Raw genomic sequence first — 24,396 nt, forward strand, 5'->3', positions numbered from 1 at the left:
AGGATCGCTGAAGACGACGGTTCCGGAGACCTGCTCTCCCAATCGCCGGTGCACGCCGACAATCGGGATGGAGTAGACTACGGTGGCGGCGCAGCAGCGAGAGGAGGCAAAAACCCTAGCTCGAGTAGATCTGTTTTTGGTAGAGGCCGGTAGGTCGCATATATAGGAGAGCCCACGATTCTCACGTCGCGATCGTGATCTAAACCGGTTAGGATTCCATATATCAAGGCGAGGGGCTGGATTTCGGTGGACCATTCACGCAGGTGCCGCACGCCCGCGCCCTTCGCCCCGCCCCGCCCGCCCGGCCCGGCCCGGCCCGACGAGGCGAGGCGTGGCGTGGCGAGGCGAGGCGTGGCGAGGCGAGCGAGCGCGCGCGTGTGGAGCTCTCCTTCCCTCCCCACACACATAGCTTGGAGGAGTGGAGACAACTTCCATATTTAAGTTGGTCATCCCTCCCCTCCACTAGCAATGTGGGACTAAAGACTTGCACCACTCCACCTCTTGCCCACATGGGCCTTTGAGATTTATTTGAAATTCTGAAATTACTTATGGGCTAGGCCCATTATTTCAACACTTTAGTCCCGGTTGGTAGAGTGCAAATATCCCGAAAATCCATCCGGGACAAAAGGTGGGGTCTTTTATCCCGGGTCACTCAACCGGGACAAAAGATCTCGGTTGGTAATACCAACCGGGATAAAACGGGTCACCACGACCGGAGCTGCAAAGAAAAAATTCCGAGCTCCCAGGAGGCCCCCACACACGCACGTCGTAAGTCGCAAGTCACGCGATTTTTCACGCGAAATATGCGCGTGCGCGCTGCGTGGGATTCGAACCCACAACCTCTAGCCTCGCGCGTACCTTCCTTGCCATCCCACCAACACACCACATCTGACTGTGTAGGGGATGCTATCCTTTTGTATTAACTCGTGGGGGAACCGGGATAAAAGGGGGGTCTTTTATCCCGGTTGGTGTTTCAAACCGGGATAAAATGCCTCTCAGGATCTTTTTTTCACACTAGCCTTTGCAACCGGGATAAAAGGTCCCGGTTGGTGAACCCCCCACAGTGACAGAGCTTTAATCCGGGTTGGTAAACCTTTTATCCCGGGCCAACTTTAAACCGGGACAAAAGGGGACGCATCAAAAGCCAATTCTCTACTAGTGGTTGAGCTGCAGGTGCTAATGGCTAGGACTGCAAAAGGGTTGGACAACTTTGAGACACTTGAGAAGGCTTCCAAGGACCTTCTGTATGAGGAATCCAATGGATGTGATAAGGAGTTCACAGTGTTACGTGCGGTCCTTGAGCTGATGAAACTGAAGGCCATCCACGGGTGGTCGGACGCGTTTTGGGTGATGAGCAAGCTGCGGCTCACATGCCAAAGGAGTCTTGACCGAGTGGTCAAGACGTCCGAGCGGCACCTCCTAGGTCCAGGTTCAATCCCGGGTGGGAGCGAATTTACGACTAATTATTCATTCAGTGGGAGGTGACGTCCCCGTCGACAGCGAGGTGACTTCGTGAATCTCAAGATCAAGCAGGTCCAGCCTTTCGAAGGCGCTCATGAGGGTAGAGTGTGTGTGCGTGTGTTCATAGGGGTCATGACTCGTACGTGTTTGTGAGTGTCTGCACTTACTTTGAAAAAAAAAAGCTGCTAGCCAGAGACAGCCGTTCTCCATCAGAAACAATCAAGCATGATTTGTTGCTAACTACTACTAACTCATCAGACAACAGTCTAAAAACTCATCAGACAACCTCTGTCGCTCAATGATATTTCATCACGAACAAGTATCTTCAAAAGTCACAGAATGTGACACAACAGCATACCAGAAGGGCATCAGTATCGTGTCAGTAACCGCTACCAGCGCAAGCGAACACGGTAAGCGCTATCATGAACCAAAAGTAATATGACTCCTAAAAGTAAAACTATTCGCTCTTCCAGTTTTCCACGTTCCATTATAAACGACTACTCTGGAATTGGCAGTAGTGGTAGGACTGCTAGTCAACTTGATGACTGACAAAACACTTCAGCAAATCAGCCATACGTCTCCACACGACTACAACCGCTTTGTCTTTCAGTACATTCAAACCTCTCCACGACCACACCATCAGTACTCAAAGCTAGTTCTGGCCCTTCTTTCCTGGATTTGTCGGCGAGGAAGCTACGAGCAGTAAAACAACTCAGAGTCAGTTTTAGAACCGTTCCAGAAGTAAAGAAAACTAGTAGATCCCCCTAAACAGCATTCAGAAGAATTTCAAATAGATATGATAGAACAATCAAAGAAGCCTCTGTACTGTATGCACCAACAAAATTTAGTGGACTGCTCCTAGAATGCATATGTGCACATAAGTGACACCAGGATTTCATTGGTTTGTACCCATGAAAATAAACGACCCATGCTCTGATCCTACTACCATCACCCATATATGTTAAGGAAATGAGAAATTAATGATACATATTCACACGTGAAAAGAATAATTCACAACATACAACATGAAAAAGAAGTTAATAGAAAAAACATTAATATTAAAGTGGAAAATATGGTCACAACAGCTTATGAAGGCATCTCGATTCTCCTATACTCCTAACAGAGAAAGCCTATTACCAGGTAAAGCTTTCCTGGTGCATTGGAGATGAAAGCTGGCACCATGGAATAAAACCTTATAGGAATGCTATAGTAGATGGAGTTTGTATGACTTTAGTAGCACAACAAGCAAAAACAATAAAAAATAAATATCATCCATAGAAGCTAAATTGGCAGCGGGTCTTTCATATGAGATCAAGCACAGCAAATAATCCTCATTATCAATTTTAAATCAACAGGAAAGTCAAAGAACGGGCGTTACTTACGTCCATGAAAAAAGATGTATGAGGACGCACTCAGCTCCCTAACACCCATTCTGGCAAGAATTCCTCTGTCTGCGGCTGTTGATAGCATTACAGTGAGATCAACATGAGGGAGTGGAGTCTCAGGACAGATTCCATCAAACACTATAAGCAAAGATCCACTTTTATCATCTCCAGGTTCTTCAATGTCCAATAGAGACCAGCCCTTCAACCTTCGTGTCACAGAGGTACCCAACAGTTCAAGTATCTCTTTCTGCATCAGATCTGATTTTCTTTGGAGTTCCTTAATAGCAACATATAGCTTCTTTGGTTTGAGGACCTGATAAATGACCCCCTTTTATCCCGGTTGGTATTACAAACCGGGATAAAAGGCTCTCGACCCTTTTATCCCGGTTGGGTCTTTTATCCCGGGCCTTGTTTAGTTCGCAAAATTGGGAGGTGCCAAATTACTGTTACAGCACTGTAGCACACTGTAGCGTTTTGTTTGTATTTGTGAATTATTATCCAAATATTGACTAATTAGGCTCAAAAGATTCGTCTCGCAAAGTACAACAAAACTGTGTAATTAGTTTTTAATTTCATCTACATTTAGTACTCCATGCATGTATCGCAAGTTTGATGTGATGGGGAATCTTCTTTTTGCATAGTGTCAAAGTTGGGAGTTGGGGGTGAAGTAAACAAGGGGCCGGTTGGTGTTTCAAACCGGGATAAAATGGCTCTCAGAATCTTTTTTTCACACTAGCCTTTGCAACCGGGATAAAAGGTCCCAGTTGGTGAGCCCCCCACAGTGACAGAGCTTTAGTCCCGGTTGGTAAATATTTTATCCCGGGTCAACTTTAAACCGGGACAAAAGAAAACGCATCGAAAGCCAATTCTCTACTTAGTGCTGTGGCTGATGGGAGCTGTGGATGCGGTGTGCTAGTGCTAGCTTTAGCCGTGGTGTTGCTGGTGTCTCGGATTTTGCACGGAGAGGGAGTGGCCGTGTATGGCGCGGGCTTTATAGCGCGCGGCCAGCAGAGGGCGGTGTGGCGGCACGCCACGCGGCGAGGCCGGGAGCGTGCACCGGCTGCGGCGCTGCGTGCATGACGCCCCCGCGGCACGGGCTCCGGGCGGGCACAGTCAGCACTCGGCAGCCGCGCGGCGCCCCACTCCACCGGCCGCGCGCCGCTGACGGGTGCCGTGGCCCCGTGGCAGTGGCCGCAACGGCCTCGCGCCCCGGTGGCGCCAAGCGTGCGCGCGCGACGTGGAGGTGAGGGCCACACAACCTCGGGCAGTCGGGCGCGCGCAGTGGGGACTGGGGACGAGGGAGGGGAGGGCCACAGCCGGGCGCGAGCGACGCTGATGCAATGCAGCAAGAAAGCAGGAAGATGATATCTCAGCGATTTTCTTGGGATTGATTCGATTTCAATCGTGCGTCCGGGCGGCAAAGTGGGATTCGGGGACGCGACGATTGTCTGGGCCAAGCAAAAAGCACATGCACCACAGCAGTGGCATGAGTTACAGCAAAGGCAATTGGGTGGAGAAATCCACGATACCTAGATGCAAACGGTCCTTTTCGCCATTGCAAGTTCAGAGTCAGTTTATTTTTTTAATGCGCAAGCCATTTTATAATCTGATATGCCTTTTAGGGTTGGGCTAGGATTTGTTCCGTAAAAGATGTGTTAGGTCTTTCTTATGCCTCAGTCACTTTTCATGAATTTGCAATTTTGCATACTCATCTGAAAGTTTCCGAGGTAAAAGTAGAAAATGTTTCTGCTTCACGGTAAAAATAATAAATTTTAAATAGAAAATTCTTATGGTTCGTTCTATATAATATAGCTTACGCAAAACAACACTATAAGAAATCTGTTAATCTATAATAATTTTTTCTCGTGACGTTTTCACTCCCTAACGTATCAAGGATCGACTGCATCACCTCCTAACGTATCAAGGATCAACTACGTCACCCCCTCAATTATAAAATCGGGTTTTTAATCTCCCTCACTTTTTCAAAACCGTTTAAAAGACCCTAAAGTGGTTTTGCCACTCTAGCACGTTGATGTACTGTGGACTGAGATGCTGATGTGGATCGCTGACATCTGAGTTCCCACTAACTTCCATGGATCACGCGCCCGTGTGTGCTGGTCCTGTGCAAGCCGCGCCTCCAGCCCTACGACTCCCCACACGGTGCCATCCTCCCCACGCGGCTCCCCAGGTTCTCCGGCGACCGCCACCTCTACGACGCGCAGGACGAGTCCATCCAGGTAGAGGCTACGCAGCCTGGCCTCCGATTCGTCGTCCAACGCTTGCCGCAACTCTAGCATTACCAGCTGCGGCCGACGAGGCTGCCGGACTTGGGCAGTATGATGAACCGCGGCAGGACACCCTCCAACATAAGCAGCCCCTCGTCCTTTTGCAGTGCTTCAAGAAGCTTGTCCACGGCCGGGTTCTTCACCTTGGTGTGCCCGGCACAACCATCATGCCAGTGAAAGTCCTTTGAAGCTGGAGTCATAAGACCACAGATATGTTGGTCCATCATCATACAAGAACACGAGATGCTCGCAAAAAGTCCCAGGCACTCGATTTTGAAAATGTGATCGAATCATGATCCTCACATCTCCTGGAATGGAAGTGTGGAATCGAGCAACTCTCCGATGCGCGTAAACGACTAAACACAACACAAACATTATTACAAAAAGGAAACTGAATAAGAAAACACCAACACAGATGTCGAATCAATTGAGTCCAGCTGCCGGCAAGCCGGTCAAAGTGGCATTGCCTAAACCATCCCTCGCCATGAAGAAGGCTTACACAGACAGGATCATTAGAAGGTGGGCAACTTGATCCTGTTCGTGCACTTGCTCTTCATCGGCAGCGTCCAGTCGATGAACTCCTTACCCGCACGATCGAGTGCCCGGCAGGGGCGGAGCTTAGTGTAGTGTAAAGGGGGTCATGGCCACCCCTGGCTATTGGAAATATCCACTATATGAATAGTAAATCAGCTAGTGTTCATTGATTTTCAGAGCAAATTAGCATAGCTGGCCCCCCGGATTTGTTGCTGAAGCTCCGTCACTGGTGCCCGGGAAAGATGAAATGACAAACATTACTAAGTTAGTCAAAACAAAATTCTTAATGCATATGAGAATCTGCCAAGAAAGATGACTCGTGTTTAAACCTTCAAAGGCCCCTACTACATTTTTCATAACAGGGTATATCTCCAAATAAATCATTAACCAAATTTGGAATACGCAAATAAATCATGTTCGTAAATGGAATAAGTAATCAGATATCTGGCTGGCTTCCTCATGCGGATAGTATCTTGTAGAGATGTAACTGACTTGCGTCATAATTAACCAGAAGCTGTTTGGAACAGATTCAAGAATCTTTATAAACTAGCCATCCCCTAATAAAATGTCTGCATAATAACAAAATGAATAAGCCATCATATTCGAGGATGAGCATTGCTGTGAATCCAATATAGGAGAGCATTGTTGTGAATCCAATATAGGATATTAGAAATCATGGTTACTTTCCTCTATAGATGTATCCCTATTTTTAAAAAAAATACTAATAATTCGGGAAAATGGTAGAATGGCATGGAATGATAAATCACTATGCCAAAAAGGTTGATACCAACGAGATGTTCCAAACCATGTAATATTTAAATTTTTTTACTATCCCCTCTCCAGAAAAATTGTGATATGATTGTGTCCATTTGGCAGTGTGTTCCTTCATAGAACTAAGAACATGCCCATTAGATAAATGGGCATCCTACTTATTTATTTACCTTATTTTAGGAATGAATAATATTCAACATATATTCACTTACTCTCATATTTTATAGGGCATGCTAGAATCTGAAAAGGTCAATCTTTATGAACTTTAGCTAATAATTAGTCAATGTTTATACATCTTTAGTGTACAAAAGTTATATCAATAAATTCATATTTTAAATATCTTGTGATATGACATTGATTTTTATTATCAGGTAATATATGTAAGAGAAGTTATATTCAATAATGAAGACATCTCCAAATCCTAGTACGCTCTACAAAAAGAAACGCAGAGTGCATTTGGTGAAGTAGAATAAAAAAAGACCATAGTGGCAACATGAATGCAATGTTATAACTTAAGTTTGTTTATCCTAAGTTTGATCAAGTCTATAGAGTTTTTCGAACTAAACAAGTCTATCGGGTATATTAACTTATGCTACATCAAATAAGTAAACTATAAAAATATATTTCAAAATTTCATAATGGATCTAATATATATGGTGCTCATTTGAACTCATAACAAAAATTATATCGGGCAGTAGTCTGTTTTTTTTAATCAGTTCTCCTGTGGAGCACTTTAAGTTTATGTTTAAGTTTTCCCCTTTTCAAAGAGATGGCAATGTGTTCAGAAGCATACATGTTCTTGGGGTGTGGCACGCCTAATTAAGTACAATTCAAAGACAGAAACCATTAAATGATCACGTTTTATGATAAAATAAAAATTACACACATAAATTCGAAAGCACTACCTCAGCAATTGTAACCCCTGATACTTTCATGTCCATGCGTGTAGTACAAATTGACACAGTCTGGACATAGTATCTTCGTAATATGAGGAAAACAAACACTCTAATTAATAGAGATACAATTGAGCGTACCTTTGTCCAGAGAAGAAATCGGTGTGCCCAAGAGCTTGGAGGACGCTCTCAACCCTCTGTTGGCCGCGTAGACACTCCACATACCACGGTCCGTACACGGATGCATGCGATGACCAAACTACAAGGAGCTATGAGAGAGAGGCGACAATTCACTTCCAATAAATAAGAGTATATAAGTAGTAAAAAGTAGGTGCCGACGTACAAACACTGAAGAAAAATTAGTTTCAGTTTATTGCATCATGAGATCCGAAGTACAGACCTAACTCGATGTCTTTTACTGCTTGCATAGGCTAGCCTGCATGAACTCTAGCTTAGTCCTGGGACAAAAACCATACTTAACTGCCTCATAAGCTACACGAGAATACATCATAATATAGGAAGCCTAGCTACCTAAAACCGATCGAATTATTAGCAAGCAGCAGCGGCGGCACTCCAATTCCGGTGTGATATCAGTAATAGTGAGCCACCACGCGCACCAGATCGCATAACATACACCAGTTTCATCAGACGGTGTCTCTTTATCAGGCAGCAGGAGCGCAGTCATAGTCGTCATCGTCGTCGTCGTCTGTCTCCGGCATCCTTCCTCGCGTGCTGCGCCACCCATCGCAAGGCGCGGCGTAAACGGCGCCCGAGGAGGACGCAATGCTGCCGCCTTGGACGAGGAAGCTTACCGCCTCCGCCGACACTGGTACCATGGCAGTTTTTAAGTGTGCGTGCAAGCGAGCTGCAAGTTACTACCAAATTAATTGATGCCGCGCGCAGCAAGCTCTTGCTTGCTCGAGGTAGAAGAAGCTGCTACTGTGGCTGATGGGAGCTGTGGATGCGGTGGGTCTGCTAGTGCTTGCTTAGCTGTGGTGTTGCTGGTGTCTGTGATTTTGCACGGAGAGGGAGTGGCCGCGTGTGGCGCGGGCTTTATAGCGCGCGGCCGTCGGACGGCAGTGTGGCGGCACGCGGCGCGCGAGGCCAGGAGCGTGCACCGGCTGCGGCGCTGCGTGCATGGCACCCCTGCGGCACGGGTTCCGGGCGGGCACAGTCAGCACTCGGCAGCCGCGCGGCGCCCCGCTCCCCCGGCCGAGCGCCGCTGACGGGTGGGTGCCGGACCCTATGGCAGTGGCCGCAGCCGCTCGCTCTCCGGTGGCGCCGAGCGTGCGCGCGCGACGTGGAGGTGCGGGAATCGCAGCCCTCGGGCGAGCGCGCGCGCGCGGTGGGGACGGCGCGGGAGGGGAGGGCCACATCCGGCGAGCGACGCTGATGCAGCGGGAAAGCAGGGTAGGGTCGGTCCGTGCGCTCGTGGCCCAGCCGCCCCAGCGGGGCCGATCACTTTCCGCGGCATCTAGCCGAGGAAGATGACAATCAGCGATTTTCTTGGGATTTATTTATTTTTTACGCGATCTTGGGATTTATTCGAGTGCGCCGACTGCGCCCGCCCGGCAAAGTGGGATTCGTGGACGCGGCGATTATCTGGGCAAGTAGAAGGCACATGCGCCACACACTACAGCACTGAAGTGGCATATGGGTAAAGAAAGGCAATCGGGTGGAGAAATATATTGTGCGTAGATCCAAAAGGCTTTGTACACCTCGCTGTTCACCATCTCCCTCTCCTCTCTCAATGCATTCACTGCAGGCATCAAAACGAATAGCTTTGATACATTTGCTAAAATCAATGTCCAACTTTCTCGGTTGTAAAATCGATTTTTCGATAATCTTTGTCCCGTTAAATTGTTAGTGACACTACGTTACAAAATAGTACTACTTATTACAAATTTGATTAAAACTAGACATGACGATTTACAATTTAAAAACAGATGGAGTAACTATATGGATGGTTTGGTTTTGTTTAAGAAGCAAAGGGCGATTAGCAGCTGCCGGCATGGTCATCATCATAAGACTCAAATCCATAGGCCAAGATCCAAATTCTGAAGATTCATGCGAGAAGATGTCAACAGCTAGCTTTAGGTTAGCTGGCAGTAACGCCATTCAGCTTTTTTTTTTCTTTTTTGATGAGGTGCGTAACGCCATTCAGCTGCACCAACTCGTTTAAGCGATCAGAGTTGGTGACATTACGCACCAGCTCTTACACTTACCAACATTATTACTCAATAATTTTTTTACACGCACCAACTTTTTTTCATTCATCAACATTTTTTGTTTAACATTTTTTAACATTCACCAATTTTTTTACGTAAAAAATGTTGAGGTACTTCGTTAGATGTCGGTGTTTAGACCCGGCAACCTACCAAAGGGGGTGCCCAAGGTAGTGTTTTGGTTGATGGGGCTCGTCGAGATCAGGAACTCGAAGGTAAACGCAAACACACGATTTAGACAGGTTCGGACCGCTAGATTGCGTAATACACTACGTTATATGTGTTGGTTGGATTGAATTGCTTGGGAGAGAATCTCCGCCTCGCTTTATATAGTCGGGGGCAGGGTTACAGGTCAGTTGGTTACAAGAATACTAGTTGGATACGACTAGAAAGAGACTACCCTATTACAACGAGTGCTTTCTTAGTCCTCGACCAGTTCATATCTTTCCATGTAGACTACGCCATCATGCGTTATGGTCTCCATATCAGATGCGTCTCGTTGTCCAGCCTCATATTTGGAACTATCCAAACTTTCTGGTGGGTTCATAAATAGTATTTATGTACGACACCGTTGTGGGTCTATTATTAGGCTACTGCTGGGTTACATACGTACGTACGTATGTATATGTTCCGATGGATATGATTTCCGGGCATTATGGGCGTGTGATACGGCATATACGAGATACAATGGGCCGAGCCTAATTGAGACAACGGGGCCTGAAAACGCACTCCTAGGCCTCTTCAGATTTGGGCTAGTCTGGGCTATTTTTATCCCACTCCATGTTGTCATGGGCCTGAACTTCACACAACAGCGAGCAATTCGGCCGTGCTACATACAGCCACCAACAACCATCTCCTCCTCCCTCCCCGTCCCTACGAGGCCCCGTTTACAGCCTACAATCACAAACCCACCGCACGCTCGTCAACGTTTTCGCACGTGTCCGCTCGCGCTTTACTCGATCCTATTGCACCATCACCGCGCGGTAGCTTTGCTTAGCATCCAGCCATCCATCAATAGCCGGGCCAAGTAGGCCACCCGGCGCAGCGGCACTGCACGGCGCCGCACAGCAGTACACGCGCCGGCCCACCCGAACGTACCTAGTTGTCGTCACCCCACCGGTGGCTGCCTCCAGCGCGCCCATGCCCTGACCGCTTGACGCCCATGTGCAGTCTGGTCTGGCTCCCGCGGCGGGGAGCTGCCGAGCTAGCGGCAACCCCCAAGAATGGAATGCGCGATCGCCACGGCCCACGGTTGGTTGCCGCACCCCGGGCCTCGGAGGTACGTGCGATTCGTGGTCGGACGCTGCCTGCCTCCATCCGCCGTGGAACCGACGGGGATACGATACATGATACGCGCCGTAACTCGCGAGCTTGGCGTCTTCTTCTTGGCTGCTCGTGTCGTGCTTGACGGTGTGGTTCTGTTCGCTGGGGGCAGAACACGGGTAGGTATGCTTAGCTAGCGAGGGAGGAGGTTCAGAGAATCAGAGAGGTCGCAAGCTTCAAGACTTCGTCCCGTGGGGATTCTGATCCTCTGAGATTGCAGAGTCGTCGCGTAGAGCGGGAGAGCTAACCTGCCCGTGATCTATCGTGACTTCGTCAGCGCGGGAGCTAAGCGTGCGAGTGCGCTACTGTAGCTGTGACTGAAAGTATGGGGTGAGCCCGGAGACGGAGGTTCAGTCGACCGACAGTCGACACACGAGTCCAAATTTTTGCCGAGGCGAAGACTGAAAATGCGCCTCGCGGTGGGCTTAGGCCTTAGGCCCATCACGGTATCCTGAATGCTGGAAACAGAGCCCACCTCTGTTCAGTGCAGCCCATGATCACTGATACAGTCTTTTTTAAAAAAAAAATCATCACTGATAAACTGTCGTGTCGACTACTCGACTGAGGTTGTTAACTTGCTGTTTACCGACATAGGACACACAAAGTTCATCTGCTTGCGCCCTTGATCAAATCAAGTTATCAAGTAATAGTAGTAATCCGCAAGAACCAATTCCTCAACACACGAGCGCGCGCGCACAAAATAAGCACAAAAAGTTTTGAAAAACAGAGGGGATGAACAAACCTACATCCTGTTCTTGCTCAGCACTGGGCCCTTGCCTGAAGAGTTGCGGTTGTGATGAGCAGGCAGGCAATACGGCCCCTCAAACTGACCCCCCAATCATCCATCCGTCCATCTGCACGGCACTATGATACGATTGGAATGCTCGACTGTTTGCGGACAAGATTGCAGAAATCTTGGCCAGCTGCCCAGTGGCCACCGTACCTTCTCTATCTATCTCCCTAACGGACATAAAAGACGTCAATAACAGCATAAGTTGTTGGGGTATTTATTTCTTTTTAAAAACATCGACTCTTGTACTGATTCTCCTTGCCTCTTATCATTTGCAGTGAGTTGCAGTTGCATAGAGAAGATTCCTCTTCTGCTCCTGCTGTCTGGCTTGTTGGTATGCAATACTAGGGGCCAAGAGTGGATTCAGAGATAGAGATACCGGTGACAGGAATCCCCTATTTTTGTGCGTCTCAGTGTCTGAATGATTGAGTCCATTTGATTGCCGTTGGAGCTTTTGCTAGACTGCCGTATTGGCTGCATCCACCAAAACTTTTGAATTAGCATTGCCAGCTTAAATGCTTCTGGCGCGGACCCGCTAAGTTTGAAATATATACTTGCATGATCTGCATACTGGATGTTTCGCTGGATCATTTGACATTTGATGCTGCATCGTATCAGTTGACAGTTTAATTAACATTCAACATTAGTAAAAAAGAACCATCACTTGCAAGAGTCTCTTAACAAATCATTGCAGTTGTTGGTCAAACCCTGATAGCACACAACACAGTAGTGTACTACTGGTCCGGGTTCAAAGCACATGCATATGGCCCATGAGGGGGGAAAAAAACACCTCTCATTTGCAGGCAAATAAACAACCATCTCCCCTCTTTTCCAGCGTCAAGACCATCATGGGCTTGGAACTAAACAAACACCCCCCGGCGCTTTCCTGGGAAATCTCCCACGGTGCATTCGCATGTGCCGCGGTGGACGATCAAAACCCGATCGGCAAAAAGCTTGTGCCGCTTTGCTCTCCCACGCGAGGATAACGGGATGTTCGGATGCATGGAGTAATTTTTAATTCGGGTCATATCGAATATTTAACACTGATTAGAAGGACTAAACGTGAACTAATTATAAAACTAATTGCATAAATCATGGCTAATTCGCAAGACGAATCTATTAAGCCTAATTAATCCATGATTAGTACATATTTATTGTAGCAACATATGTCAAATCATAGACTAATTAGGCTTGATAGATTCGTCTCGCGAATTAGCCTTCATTTATGCAATTGGTTTTATAATTAATCTATATTTAATACTTCTAATTAGTATCTAAATATTTCGATGTGCCAGGAGTAAAAATTTTAGTCCTATGTAACCAAATTATCCCCCAACACCATGGATGGCCATGTGGAAGGTGGTAGCATCCCTATCGTAATAACAAAATCTTAACCTACCAAGCGACTCGGTTACGCGTTTCATGCTCTTGGAGCCGGGCCTTGCACTGTTACACGACAAGGGAATTCGAAGTATGTTTTGGAGATACCCTGGCTGGACGCATTCAGTTGGTGAACCTGAAGCAACTAATAACCTGGGAGTATTAACTATGCCGCCTAGCGCCTATGCGATGAGACGTGATTCGTGGCAAGTCGGAGAGCTTGATTCGCCTGTTCGATCAGCGCGGACACCTGGAGATTCATGTACGCGACACGGCGCCGTAAGCACATGCGAGATATAGTTTAGCCGCGGCGGTGGTTAAACAGGATGTGCTGCATGTGTGTGTGAGAGAGAGAGACGTGTCTTAGGATCGGGATAAACTTGGAGTGATATTTGTAACGGGCCTTAGCTCTACACACGCTATTTAGCTAGCAACACGTAGCAGTCTAGCTAGCAGATGCCATGAGCCAAGAAACAGCATAACGTTATGATATGATCTACGGGGGATGGGGGCATAAAAACAAAACTATGTGATGATCGATGTCGCGCCACTGTAAGCTTTTAAGCTGCAGATGCCTGGACGACATGTGCCGTAGGCCGTCGCTAGCGGTTGATGTCACTGAGCTGTAGCCGTGTTGTGATTTTTCCAGCGTCTGCAACACCATCTCTCGCTAGCAGTAGTACATACGTGTTCCATCGGATCACGACCGTGCCTGTGATCCGTTCTCTGAACCCATGATTATGCTGGGAAACACAATCAGATGGAAACCCAATTGGCCAGTTGCTAGTGTTTTTTGCTTGTGAAACATGCATCTAGCTAGCTGGGTCAGTGTAGTCATTATTATTCTGTCGATGATAAACTGGTCCATAGGGATGGCTCTTGTATATGATCCTATAACGTGTTTAAAAAAAAATGAGATGTGGTAAATGGCTCTCATCAGTTGCTAGTACTGCTGCGGTACTGCTAGGGTTTACGGGCCGGGGCTTGCATTCAAAATGATACGTCAACATCATTTTGTACCAATTCATGGTTTTGAATCCGTGTACCCTATTGCATGGTACCAGATTGTGCGGACTCAAAAGGACCCCCCAAAACTTAACTACCTGCCCTAGTCATACATCCACTCGGTCACCGATCGATGAATCCTTTTTGTTGTTTTCTTCCAACACAAATTGCGTTGCCGGACTATAATCCGACCCGATCTATCGGTGATCTCCCTGCAGTGGAGCTGGCCTTAAACGAGCCACTAGCCATAGACGACCAGTAAGATGAAACCAAAAGATCGCTAGTTGCCCACTGATTAATAAACAATTCGATTGCAACTTCACTGTCACTATAAAGATGAAGGATCGGTGATGTGGTCTCCCGGCCCCTCGCTCACGCACCACCAACCGGTTCGATCTAGTGGGCATGACAGGGCGATGATTCAGACGCGATCTTTCTCTAGCTGTCACCCTATCCAATTCGTGTGTATGACACCGAATCCTAGATTAGATAAAAGGGAACTTTTTCTTTGAAACAGATAAAGGGAACTTTAGTTTGGGCGGGCAGGTTTATGCTGTCTGCCCGCCCACACCTAGTGCTCGATCATCTGGCGAAGCACCTAACCCGAGTTTATTAGGCGCCAAATAATTTGACACGACGACCTAAAATGCATCACTCATCGGATGCTGGACGCATAGAAGTAGTACTATAAATGCATAATACAATAGTAGCAATTAATCCAGCTGCATATGAATGGTGCACTAATTGGACATCTGGGCCGAGTTCCTTTGTTTTTTTTCCTTCTTGAAATGAATTTGGACCGAGTTCTACGGGATACCGAGGGAGCTGGAGCTACGAGGCTGGCCGCGCTGATTGTTGAATTGAGGTCCTGTTTGTATACGCTTTTCCTAGTCACGCTTGGATTATAATCTAAGCGAAGATTTTCTCGCTTCTCGCTTTTCGCTTCTCGTAGTTCAAATCGTTGAAGCGGCTTACCACATAAGCGAGAATCGGTGGAATGCTTATTTCCACCGATAAGCCGCTTATAAGCGGATACAAACGGGACCTGAAACACGCACCAGTAGGTAGCAGCCGTGGTCCGTCCCGAAGCTAACTAGGGTGGTACCTGTACGATACGATCAATGACCTGACATGGTACGAGTTTGAGTAGTTTCATGACAGTACACCTCGGGATCTTTGTGGTGGTACGAAACACTTAACCAGCTGATGACTAATTTCTCAGTTCGATCGTTTGGATTATGATTATGATTTTTATGAATTGTACGCGCCAGGAGCCCCAAGCTTGATGCGTGTTTACTTCGACTGCAAGAAAACGCATACAATTGCTCTCATTCCCCGGAAACAAAAACAAATTGGGAACAGCCTTTGACTGAACAATGAATGGGAGCGCAGGGCGGCCGGTACTCCCTCCGTTTATCTTTATAAAGTGTTGTCCTGTATTATATTTTGACCGTTCATTTATCATACATTGTATTGTTTATGATTATAAATTTATAATTATTGGAATCTAACCATTTCAAATTTATGTTATAAAAAATAAAAATGATAGTTAAATTATCGATCAAAGAATCTAAAATTTAAATCTAGATATGTGTGTGCGTCTTATGAAGATAAACCGAGGAGGGAGTACGTTTATTCGCGGCAGGCGGCAGCAGAGCACTGAATCGCTCGAGCAATTCTAGTGAGACAAAGAAGCAGGGCGGGGCGTTCAATTCGAGCTGGCAGCTGGCCGCTGGTCCCGGACCGCGCGTAAAGCCGCCACTGTTACTGGCCGGCGCCTGCTGCCGATCGATCGATCCATCCCTGTGGCTCTCCTGCCGGATCCGCCGCCCGGTCGGTGGCAAACAAATACGACGCGCTCGGTCGCTGCTGCCACCGGCCGCCGGCCGCCACGCGCGCGGCAGAGGTGGGCGCCCGGGAGCGGGATGACGGGCCGATCGGATCGGACGGGCGGCGGACGCACGCGGCGCGGCGCAGGGGCGTGGGGCGCGCACCCGCCGGCACCTCAGCAGCAGCTAGCGACCGCGACTCTCCCGGGCGCCGGGGCGCGCCGCGCTCGTGGCAATGATTTTATTAATTTCGTACGCGCGCACTCTGCGCGCCCCCACCGCTGTGCCGACGCGCCGTGGCGCTGGTACGGTGCATGCGGCCCAGTAATGCCGTATCGCCGTGTTCGTGCCGCCACACGGGATCGCGCTCCGGGTTCATGATACAGCTGGGCCGTTTGTGATGATGGCCATCATATGTGTCTGATCTCGTTGTCATAGCAGATGGAGGGCGTACGTCCTCCCAAGTTTGAACTGGAACTAACGAGGGTGGGATAATCCAGATCTCAGGCGAGCATTTGACCGGTCGCGCCGTGCGTGCGTGCGTGCGTGCATATGCACATGCATGTGCGCGGCGCATCAGACGGGTCCTTTTCCTCCGCTCGTCCTTTGTCCGCTGCTGGTACATGCGTTCCGTTTTTGCGCCCATTGATTGCGCTGGGATTAGTACGTCGGTACCACACACAAATCTGTGTTGCGGACTTGTTGTGATTCCAGAGAATATCGTTCCGCTGTGTGCGCACATGAATCTCGCGCGAGAGGCGCACATGGCACCGGACCGCACCTTTTGGCGCCTCTTTGTTCGGAACTTCAGATGATGCGAGCGTCACCTGGTTTAATTTGGTATGGAAATGTGCCGTTTTCTCTTAAACTACCGCTTGGTCTTGACTCTTGAGGCGAGCAAGCTGAACACATATATGCTCGTGCTCTCATCTTTTGTTGGTGGCGGACACGGCGGCGACACGGAGCGGCAGGCTAGGGCTAGGTGACTCCTTTTCTCTTCCTTTTTTTTTTAACCGTAGGTGAGGATCCCCACGCGGCAGGGAACTCGCACGGCTCCGATCGCACTGTCTGGTCAGGGCATCTTGCTCTTCCGCGGCAGCTTTTTACTTCCTATCCACCATGCGCGCGGGGCCGCGCACGGCGTACTAACCTCTTGCTACGATGCTTGCTGCTGCGGCGCTGCACCGATGATCGATGACAGCCCCGGTCTGGTTCCGGTGTCCCACCGGTCAGTAGCAGGATAGCAGCATCTCAGTACGCAAGTCAGTTCACGCTTGGCGCGGTGGTAAAAAAGACTGGAGGCGAGTCACTTTTGCCCGTCGTCCCATGTGCAACGCAACGGCCGCGCAGGCGCGGAAAAGGGTCCGTTAGTTTAACCGCGGGTGACACGACACGACACGACTTGGGGGTGCGTGGGACCCGTGCGTCAGCGGCAATCCGCGTCAGGCGTCCCACGCCCTCGGTGCCGCTGCGCCGGTGGGGCCCGCCACCGCCCCTTTTGGCCGTTACCGTTACATCCTTGCCGGCTCCCGAGGAGGCGCCTTTCGGCCGGCGCTGCCCTACTGGTGCACGCGGGGAGAGTTTACAACCTTTCGCTCCCTGACATGTGGGCCCGGTCTGGTGCCCCACATGGAAGACGGCAAGTGCCCCTGTGCCTAGCGGCGCGTGAAAAGCTGCGCCCTCCTTGGGTTTGGGTCCGACCACGATTCGGCCCCGCTGAGGCGCTGACCCACCGGCCGATTACGTTCGTTTTAGCAAGGCACCAATCACGAGATTAACATATGACTGGACGATACTAGATTAGAACTGATAACGCACGTTAATTCCTGCCAAGCCTACCAAGTCAGCTTCAAACACCATAGCACTTGGACGAAAATTAAATCCATTTCTGAATTTACTAGCTCAATTTCATGTTTATGCCAGGCTTTTGTTCCCCAGTGGTACCTAGAGCTTGGATAAGGCAATCATCATGAAAGAAACTATATGTACTTATTGAAGTCCATGGCCGTACATCTCTAAAAGGAATCAATTGATGGTCTAACACACCAAGCTATATACGTGTTCCGCATATAAAAAGCGAGGTACTTCCTTAAGGATATTGCTTCTGTATCAATCAAATCATTACCTGAACAAGCTGTAACATTGACATTCTTTATCATGGACCAATGCAGCCATGCAAATCAAGAATTTTTTTCCACGTCGCCAACCAGTCCCTAGTTCCCTACTAAACTCAAAAAACATTTAAAAACCACAGAGACGAATTATTGATAATCATGCATTCAGCAGCCGTCGTGGCACAGTGGTTACGCCTGAAAACATTATTCTGGTCTCTGGTGCAAAGTCAGGCCAAGTCTACGCTCCAACCGGGATTAAAGTATAAACTACACTATCAGAGGCGTCGAGCTCACCTGTTTTCCAACAAAAAGCGAGGTGAAAACCGGAAAAGAAATAGTAGTAGTAGTAGATACTAGCAGCAGCATTTCTTTAAAGAAAAAAAAAACTAGCAGCAGGAGCCATGCTCCAGGGGAGGGGCCGGGCCCACGCGTGAATCACCCCACGCTGGAAGTGGGGCCTCGGAGGCGCATGTGCCGGGCTGGGGCTACGCTGGAGCGGGGCCCGCGCCGTATCTGCAGGAAAAGGAGCGGGGCGCTTTGCCTGCCGGGGAGTGGGGACTGGGACAGGCGGGCAGGTGGTGTGGGAGCCGCCCGTGCCGCGGCGGGGGAGCAGCGGACGGCTGCGATGCGATTACCCCGGCCGCGCCGCGAGTCCCGTTCCCGGCCGGGGGGAGCCGACCGTTTGGGGCCGGTTGGTGGCTGGGGTGTGCTGTGCCTGTGCTGCTGCCGGGGTAGTATTGGCACTCCGGGTCGCCGTGGGATCGACCCCCTTTTGCCGGCGCAGGCAGATGGATGGCTTTCTTCTTTCTTTCTTGACAGGTTCTGTGGAAAGATAAAAGATTTTCCGATCTGCCGAGAGGAATTTCGAAGAATCCTCTGTCGAACGGAGAAAGGGAGCCAAGCTAAAGCGTATTTTTTTTCGTTTATTTCCCAGCGAACATGCGATCTTCTAAAGACTAGCCGAATTTTGTTGGATCCACTCCGTTGTTCATCAAATGGATGCCTTGGTTCAAATGGATTTCTAAAGTGCGAGCCTGCACCGAGTAATATTTTAGTTCAACTAGATATAATTTTTTAACATAGGAATCATGATCGTGATCGAAGTTTAAATATCGACAATACAGATGGATTCGCTCATATTCAATTACTAAACAATAAATTTTTCAACAATCAGTATGGATCACAAAGTTGAAAATGAACCATCCAAGTAGGCAAGAGTAGTGCGAATTTTCATTTCAAACACAATGGAACTGTAAGAGTTGACTTGAGCTAGCTTGACAAGCTTAGCAAAACTTGATATGTTAAAAATTCAAATTAGCAAAAAATTAGACTCTTGATGCACCAAATGTATCTTACAAGAAAAGAGTAGACACAAAATAACAGAAAGCCCTATGCATGTCTTTTGATCTAGTCATAACTAGAAAACAAAATGAAAAGAAAAGAAACACGACATCTTCTCCCACGTAAGCAACAGCTAGGCGGGCCTCTTGCAACTGAAGAACTCCATCTGTCTCCATGAGCAAAAACCTGCTGCCGCCAGCAGTAGCAACAAGGAAATGAACAAAAAACGAACAGAATGAAAACCCTTGGGATACGGACAACCAAAACAAAAGGGTAGCAACTGGCTCCAAGAATCCTACCGTTCATGCTCACTTCGCCACACTAACAAAAAAAAAATGACCCAGTCCCAGTCACAGCCAGCATTAGCACAACAATTCACAGGCCCCGCAAGGCTGCAACAAAATAGAATAAAAAAATAAAATTAAAAACAAATCGCAAAGCACTGTTCCATAAGTACCCTCCCCCTTCCCGTTCCGCCTCTCCCCTTCTTCTCGTCTCCCCTCCGCCGCTTCCGTTGTTCGCAGTGCCTCCCCCTTCTCTTGGCCTGCCTCACTGTTCCGCGTCCGCCGCCCCGGAGGCCTGAGCCGCACGGCGGCACACGGAACCCTAAACCCGCCCCACTCGCGCGGGGGTTGCCCCCGGCGTATGCGCGGCGGCGGCTCATAGGCCTCGGCCGCCGGCGATCGCCGGGATTTGTGGGGCCAGCGCGGCGGCTGCTACGAGCGGCGGAGACGGCGCCGTTGGGGAACGGTGGGAGATGGCGGCGGCGGGGAAGGGGTGGGCGGAGCGGGTGCGGCGCGGGGTGAGGACTGTATGGTTCATGGTGGTCATGGTGGCGTCGCTGCTCGTGGCGTCGGCGCCGGCGCTCGTGGCCGCGGGCGACGTCGCCGTGGCGCTGTGGCTCGAGGTGCGCCTCGGATGCCTCCGCGGCCACGGCCTGCGGGACCAACTGCAGCGGTACCGCTTCCGGAGCTCGCTCGCCGACATACCGCTCGTCTCCATCCTTCGATCTCTCATCATCACTTGTAAGCCCTTGCACTTCCTGCTAGACCCTCGCTGATGCTTCAAAATGGGCAAGTGACAAGAATCTAGGGGAACCTTGTTGCTCGTTTTTGTTGGATTTCCTTCTTCCCCCCGCCCCCCTCTCACCTTTTGATATTATTTGCTCTGATGATGTAGAGTCCGTTCGAGTTTTTAGAGTTAAAAATTTGGGGGTGAGGTCTTGGCTTAAGATCCTTCGCATTCCTCTACGAGGATTTGGTGATCTGAAAGCTACAGTCTTGCTTCGTCTGTGCTTGTCTTCTTTTGCTTGGACGGAGCTTTCGGCGAAATCTGCAGTTATTAATCGGAGTATAGCTGTTGCTTGCTCGCTCTTCTTGGGATGTAGTTAAACTAAGTCAGTTCATTAGCTGGACTAACTGGGAAGCTCCGGGAACAGTTTGAAGTACTCGTATACCAAGTTCTGCTCTGTTCTTATTTGAGAGTAGAAGACTAACCATATGTTCTGCTGCCTCTGCAGGTGTATACCTCATGTCTGATACTTCTGGTCTCTCTCATGGTCCTTACCTTGGAACAGCAACTTTCTGTTCCTTGGCATCTCTGCTCATTTTGTTAATTAAGGCCTCCGTTTATAGTCCGGGGCAGGACATTGGGCCTGAGCTCTCGCCGTCATTGCCGGATCACAAGCTCAATCTCAAGAAGCTATGGGGAATGCCAGTGCTTTTTCTGTCTTCCTTGGTGTTTGCTCTTGGCCATGTTATTGTTGCTTACAGAACAAGCTGCAGGGCTCGACGGAAGCTTCTCATTCACCGCATTGACCCTGAATCGGTACGACTGGCATGCACTTGTTCTTATAAATCGCACTTCATGATCAATTGTACAACTAAGCTGAGATACCTATCACCTGCTTTGCACTTTGATGTCTTATTGATCTAAAATTTGATGATTTATGACCTTTACCGTTTTCTGCTCTTTTCAGATTTTAGCGTACAAGAATGCCTTTTCTGGATGCTACAAGGTTCCGCGGTCTCCTACACCATATGGTGCAAAGCTTTTCTCAAGGAGTGAAAGCGAGACAAAGAGGAAAACAATTGTACATGATGACCGCGATTTGCCAATCAGTTTTCTTGCAGACAGTGATAGCATGTTCATTGCTTGCCAGGGGATCACTGTACACTACAAAATTTCCGATCCATCAACCTGCTTATCGTCGCCCCCTGACTCCTTTTCAGAAAGGGATACTCATCATGATGTAATTTCATCGAGCATTTCTCCTAGAAGACAGAGACATGAGAGCCCACCGTCCGCTTCCTCCAATACCCGCCGCCTTCTGAATAGGAGCTTTAGCCATCAATATCATCAAACTTCTCTATATGCGCCACTATTGGTAGAACCAGTGACATCTCCAACTTTGTCAGATGAGATCCCTCTTATGAGTCTTGATGATGGCAGTGCTGACGTATATTTGAATCCTGTGGGCTTTGACCTTGAGGCTGGAGAGCATGGTAAATTTGCTGTAGTTTTAGTGCATGGGTTTGGAGGGGGAGTATTCTCGTGGAGACATGTCTCTAATTTGCTAGCTCGACAAGTGGGCTGCAATGTTTTGGCCTTTGATCGCCCAGGATGGGGATTGACATCTCGACCTCGCAGAAAGGACTGGGAAGACAAGAAATTACCAAATCCATATGAGTTAGAGTCTCAGGTGATCCTTCTCATCTAATCAAAATATTATGTTTCCCTCTTTTTTTCTGAGAGAAGAACCCTTAATGCAAGTCTAGTAACTGCAGCTGGCATTTGATCCTATAGTTCAATTTTATTGTCTGCTTTTTTACTCACCTACTATTAAGATTTAAGAGTAGCAGCTAACTGTTACCTTTCCTGTATCATATTTTACTGTTACAAGTATTACCATCTGAGTGTCTAAAGCTTTCAACCTCAGGATGATATCTATTTTCTTTGAAAATGGTCTAGTACTAACAGCTTGTAAGGGGACATTTCTTTATTAGAAAGATTGCCAACAGATTTAGTTGCAAGGGCTAAACAAAATATCCTAATGTATTTTGAACATTAAAATCATGCTTACATGATCATATGCAGGTTGATCTTCTTATTTCATTTTGCTCGGAGATGGGTTTGCGCTCTGTGGTTTTAGTTGGTCATGATGATGGGGGCTTGCTTGCCTTGAAAGCTGCAGAAAAGCTGCGCACTTATGGAGATCATATAAAGGTAACTTCCCTTTGAGAAAATTAGCTTGTTCTCGTCTCATTTTGTTTTGGATGGAAGCTAATACATCATGTAAGGTTGGCATTGAACATTACTTTTTTGCTTTTGCAGGTTGAGGTGAAGGGAGTTGTTCTTGTAGGTGTAAGCTTATCAAGAGAAGTGATTCCTGCATTTGCTCGTATACTACTGCATACACCTCTGAGGAAAAAGCACATGGTCCGTCCACTTCTTCGTACTGAAATAACTCAGGTTATCAATCGACGAGCATGGTATGATGCCACAAAGCTAACAACGGAAGTTCTTAACCTGTACAAGGTAAGCATGCCTTTTAAGAGGTCAAACCATTGATGTTCATTCAAAGTTTACTTTTGGGAAGTTTGTTACAGATCTGATACATCTAATCATGTGTTTATTGGACCACCATTATTTGTCCTGTGAAAGAAAAAATTCAAGTCTTCTTACACCTTACTGTTCAAATAACTGTTTAGTATCTATAGCCTTCCTATTCTGTCCATGTGAAACAAGTACTACTTTTAAATGCACATGCTTTGTCATTCTGTGAATATTGGATTGTTTGACTGACTTGGTTTGCTTTTGCATTTAGGCTCCGCTATTTGTTGAGGGCTGGGATGAAGCACTACATGAAGTGGGCCGGCTTTCGTTTTCTACTGTCCTATCATCAAAAAGAGCGGCAGATTTATTAAGATCAGTGGAAGACCTTCCTGTTCTGGTGGTAGCAGGCTCTGAGGATGCTCTTGTTTCTGTGAAGTCGGCACAAGCTATGGCTTCAAAACTTGTAAATTCTGTAAGTAATCCGCTCCCATTTGTTGACTTACCCGTTAGTCGAGCACATGATTTTGCTATGGACTTAATTTATACCTATTTGGTATTCCTAACAATATACTTCGTTCTACTTGGGCAGAGGATAGTAACTGTATCGGGATGTGGGACATTTGCCACATGAGGAGTGCCCCAAGGCATTACTCTCGGCGCTTTCTCCTTTTATCTCTAGATTGGTACCATCAGAAGATTCGTTGCAACAAAGACTCTAGTGTATACTTGTCCTCCCCACCAAGCCAAGTAAGAAATCGTGTTGTTTTTTCCCTCTTCTAGGACCTGACAGCACTCTGTTGTGCCCGTTTAATTATGATTCCCAAAAAATACTTGATAAGCTTGAATTCGTATCTCGATGCTGTTTAATTAGTTCGTATACCATACGTTTTAATCAAGACACATACACATGAGTCCTCTGTACTTGTGTTTTCTTCAGCTGCTGCCGCTACGGAGGCCAAGATCACGTGCGACGAGAACGGCGTTGACGAGGGCTTCCCGTACGCGCGCCCGCCGGTGTGCGAGCTCGCCGGCGACATCCGGATCAGTCCGAAGGATAAAACCATGTACTTCGTTAACCCGTCGGGCGCTGGCCCCTTCGACGCCAACGGGGAGAAGAAGATTCGCCCGTTCGCCCGCAAGGACGCCTTCCTCCTCCCGGGTGTTGTGGAGGTCACGATCAAGTCCGTCTCCTCGGCCGAGGCCGCGCCGCAGTGCACGCGGCGGCACGGCGTCCCCGTGGTGGTCTTCTCCGTGGCTGGGTACACGGACAACTTCTTCCACGACAACACGGACGTGCTGATCCCGCTGTTCCTCACCACGGCGCACCTCAAGGGCGAGGTGCAGCTCCTCATCACCCACTTTTAAGCCGTGGTGGGTGCACAAGTTCACGCCGCTGCTGAACGATGCTCTCCAACTACGACGTGATCAACTTCAACAGGACGAGGAGGTGCACTGCTTCCTGACCTGGCACTGCGGATGTACGCGACCGCGACTTCATCATCTCC

At 48.3% G+C, this 24,396-nt stretch overlaps 1 protein-coding gene and 1 long non-coding RNA gene across 2 annotated transcripts; one reads left to right on the forward strand and one right to left on the reverse strand.

The window, feature by feature from the left end:
• Positions 1-1,728: 1,728 nt before the first annotated feature.
• LOC111257447 lies at positions 1,729-3,184 on the reverse strand. Its single transcript, XR_002677978.1, has 2 exons — positions 2,844-3,184; positions 1,729-2,154 (listed from the first exon to the last, which is right to left on the reverse strand). It is a non-coding gene; the product is annotated as an uncharacterized LOC111257447 (long non-coding RNA).
• Positions 3,185-19,818: 16,634 nt separating this feature from the next.
• Positions 19,819-23,626, forward strand: LOC101756922. The gene is made up of 7 exons (XM_012845747.2): positions 19,819-20,361; positions 20,856-21,163; positions 21,315-22,037; positions 22,433-22,561; positions 22,670-22,873; positions 23,163-23,363; positions 23,481-23,626. Exons 1-7 carry the CDS (start codon positions 20,094-20,096, stop codon positions 23,520-23,522), a joined length of 1,875 nt encoding a protein of 624 aa, XP_012701201.1. The 5' UTR covers positions 19,819-20,093; the 3' UTR covers positions 23,523-23,626.
• Positions 23,627-24,396: the final 770 nt, after the last annotated feature.

The sequence above is a fragment of the Setaria italica genome, chromosome V (assembly GCF_000263155.2).
Source record: "Setaria italica strain Yugu1 chromosome V, Setaria_italica_v2.0, whole genome shotgun sequence".
Lineage (NCBI taxonomy): Eukaryota > Viridiplantae > Streptophyta > Magnoliopsida > Poales > Poaceae > Setaria > Setaria italica.

Bases quoted from the DNA above. Each gene is read 5' to 3' on its own strand.
- LOC101756922 (XM_012845747.2), top strand. From the start codon at position 20,094: ATGGCGGCGGCGGGGAAGGGGTGGGCGGAGCGGGTGCGGCGCGGGGTG. The intron at 21,164-21,314 runs GTACGACTGGCA...TGCTCTTTTCAG, and splicing joins ACCGCATTGACCCTGAATCG to ATTTTAGCGTACAAGAATGC. The intron at 22,562-22,669 runs GTAACTTCCCTT...TTGCTTTTGCAG, and splicing joins CTTATGGAGATCATATAAAG to GTTGAGGTGAAGGGAGTTGT.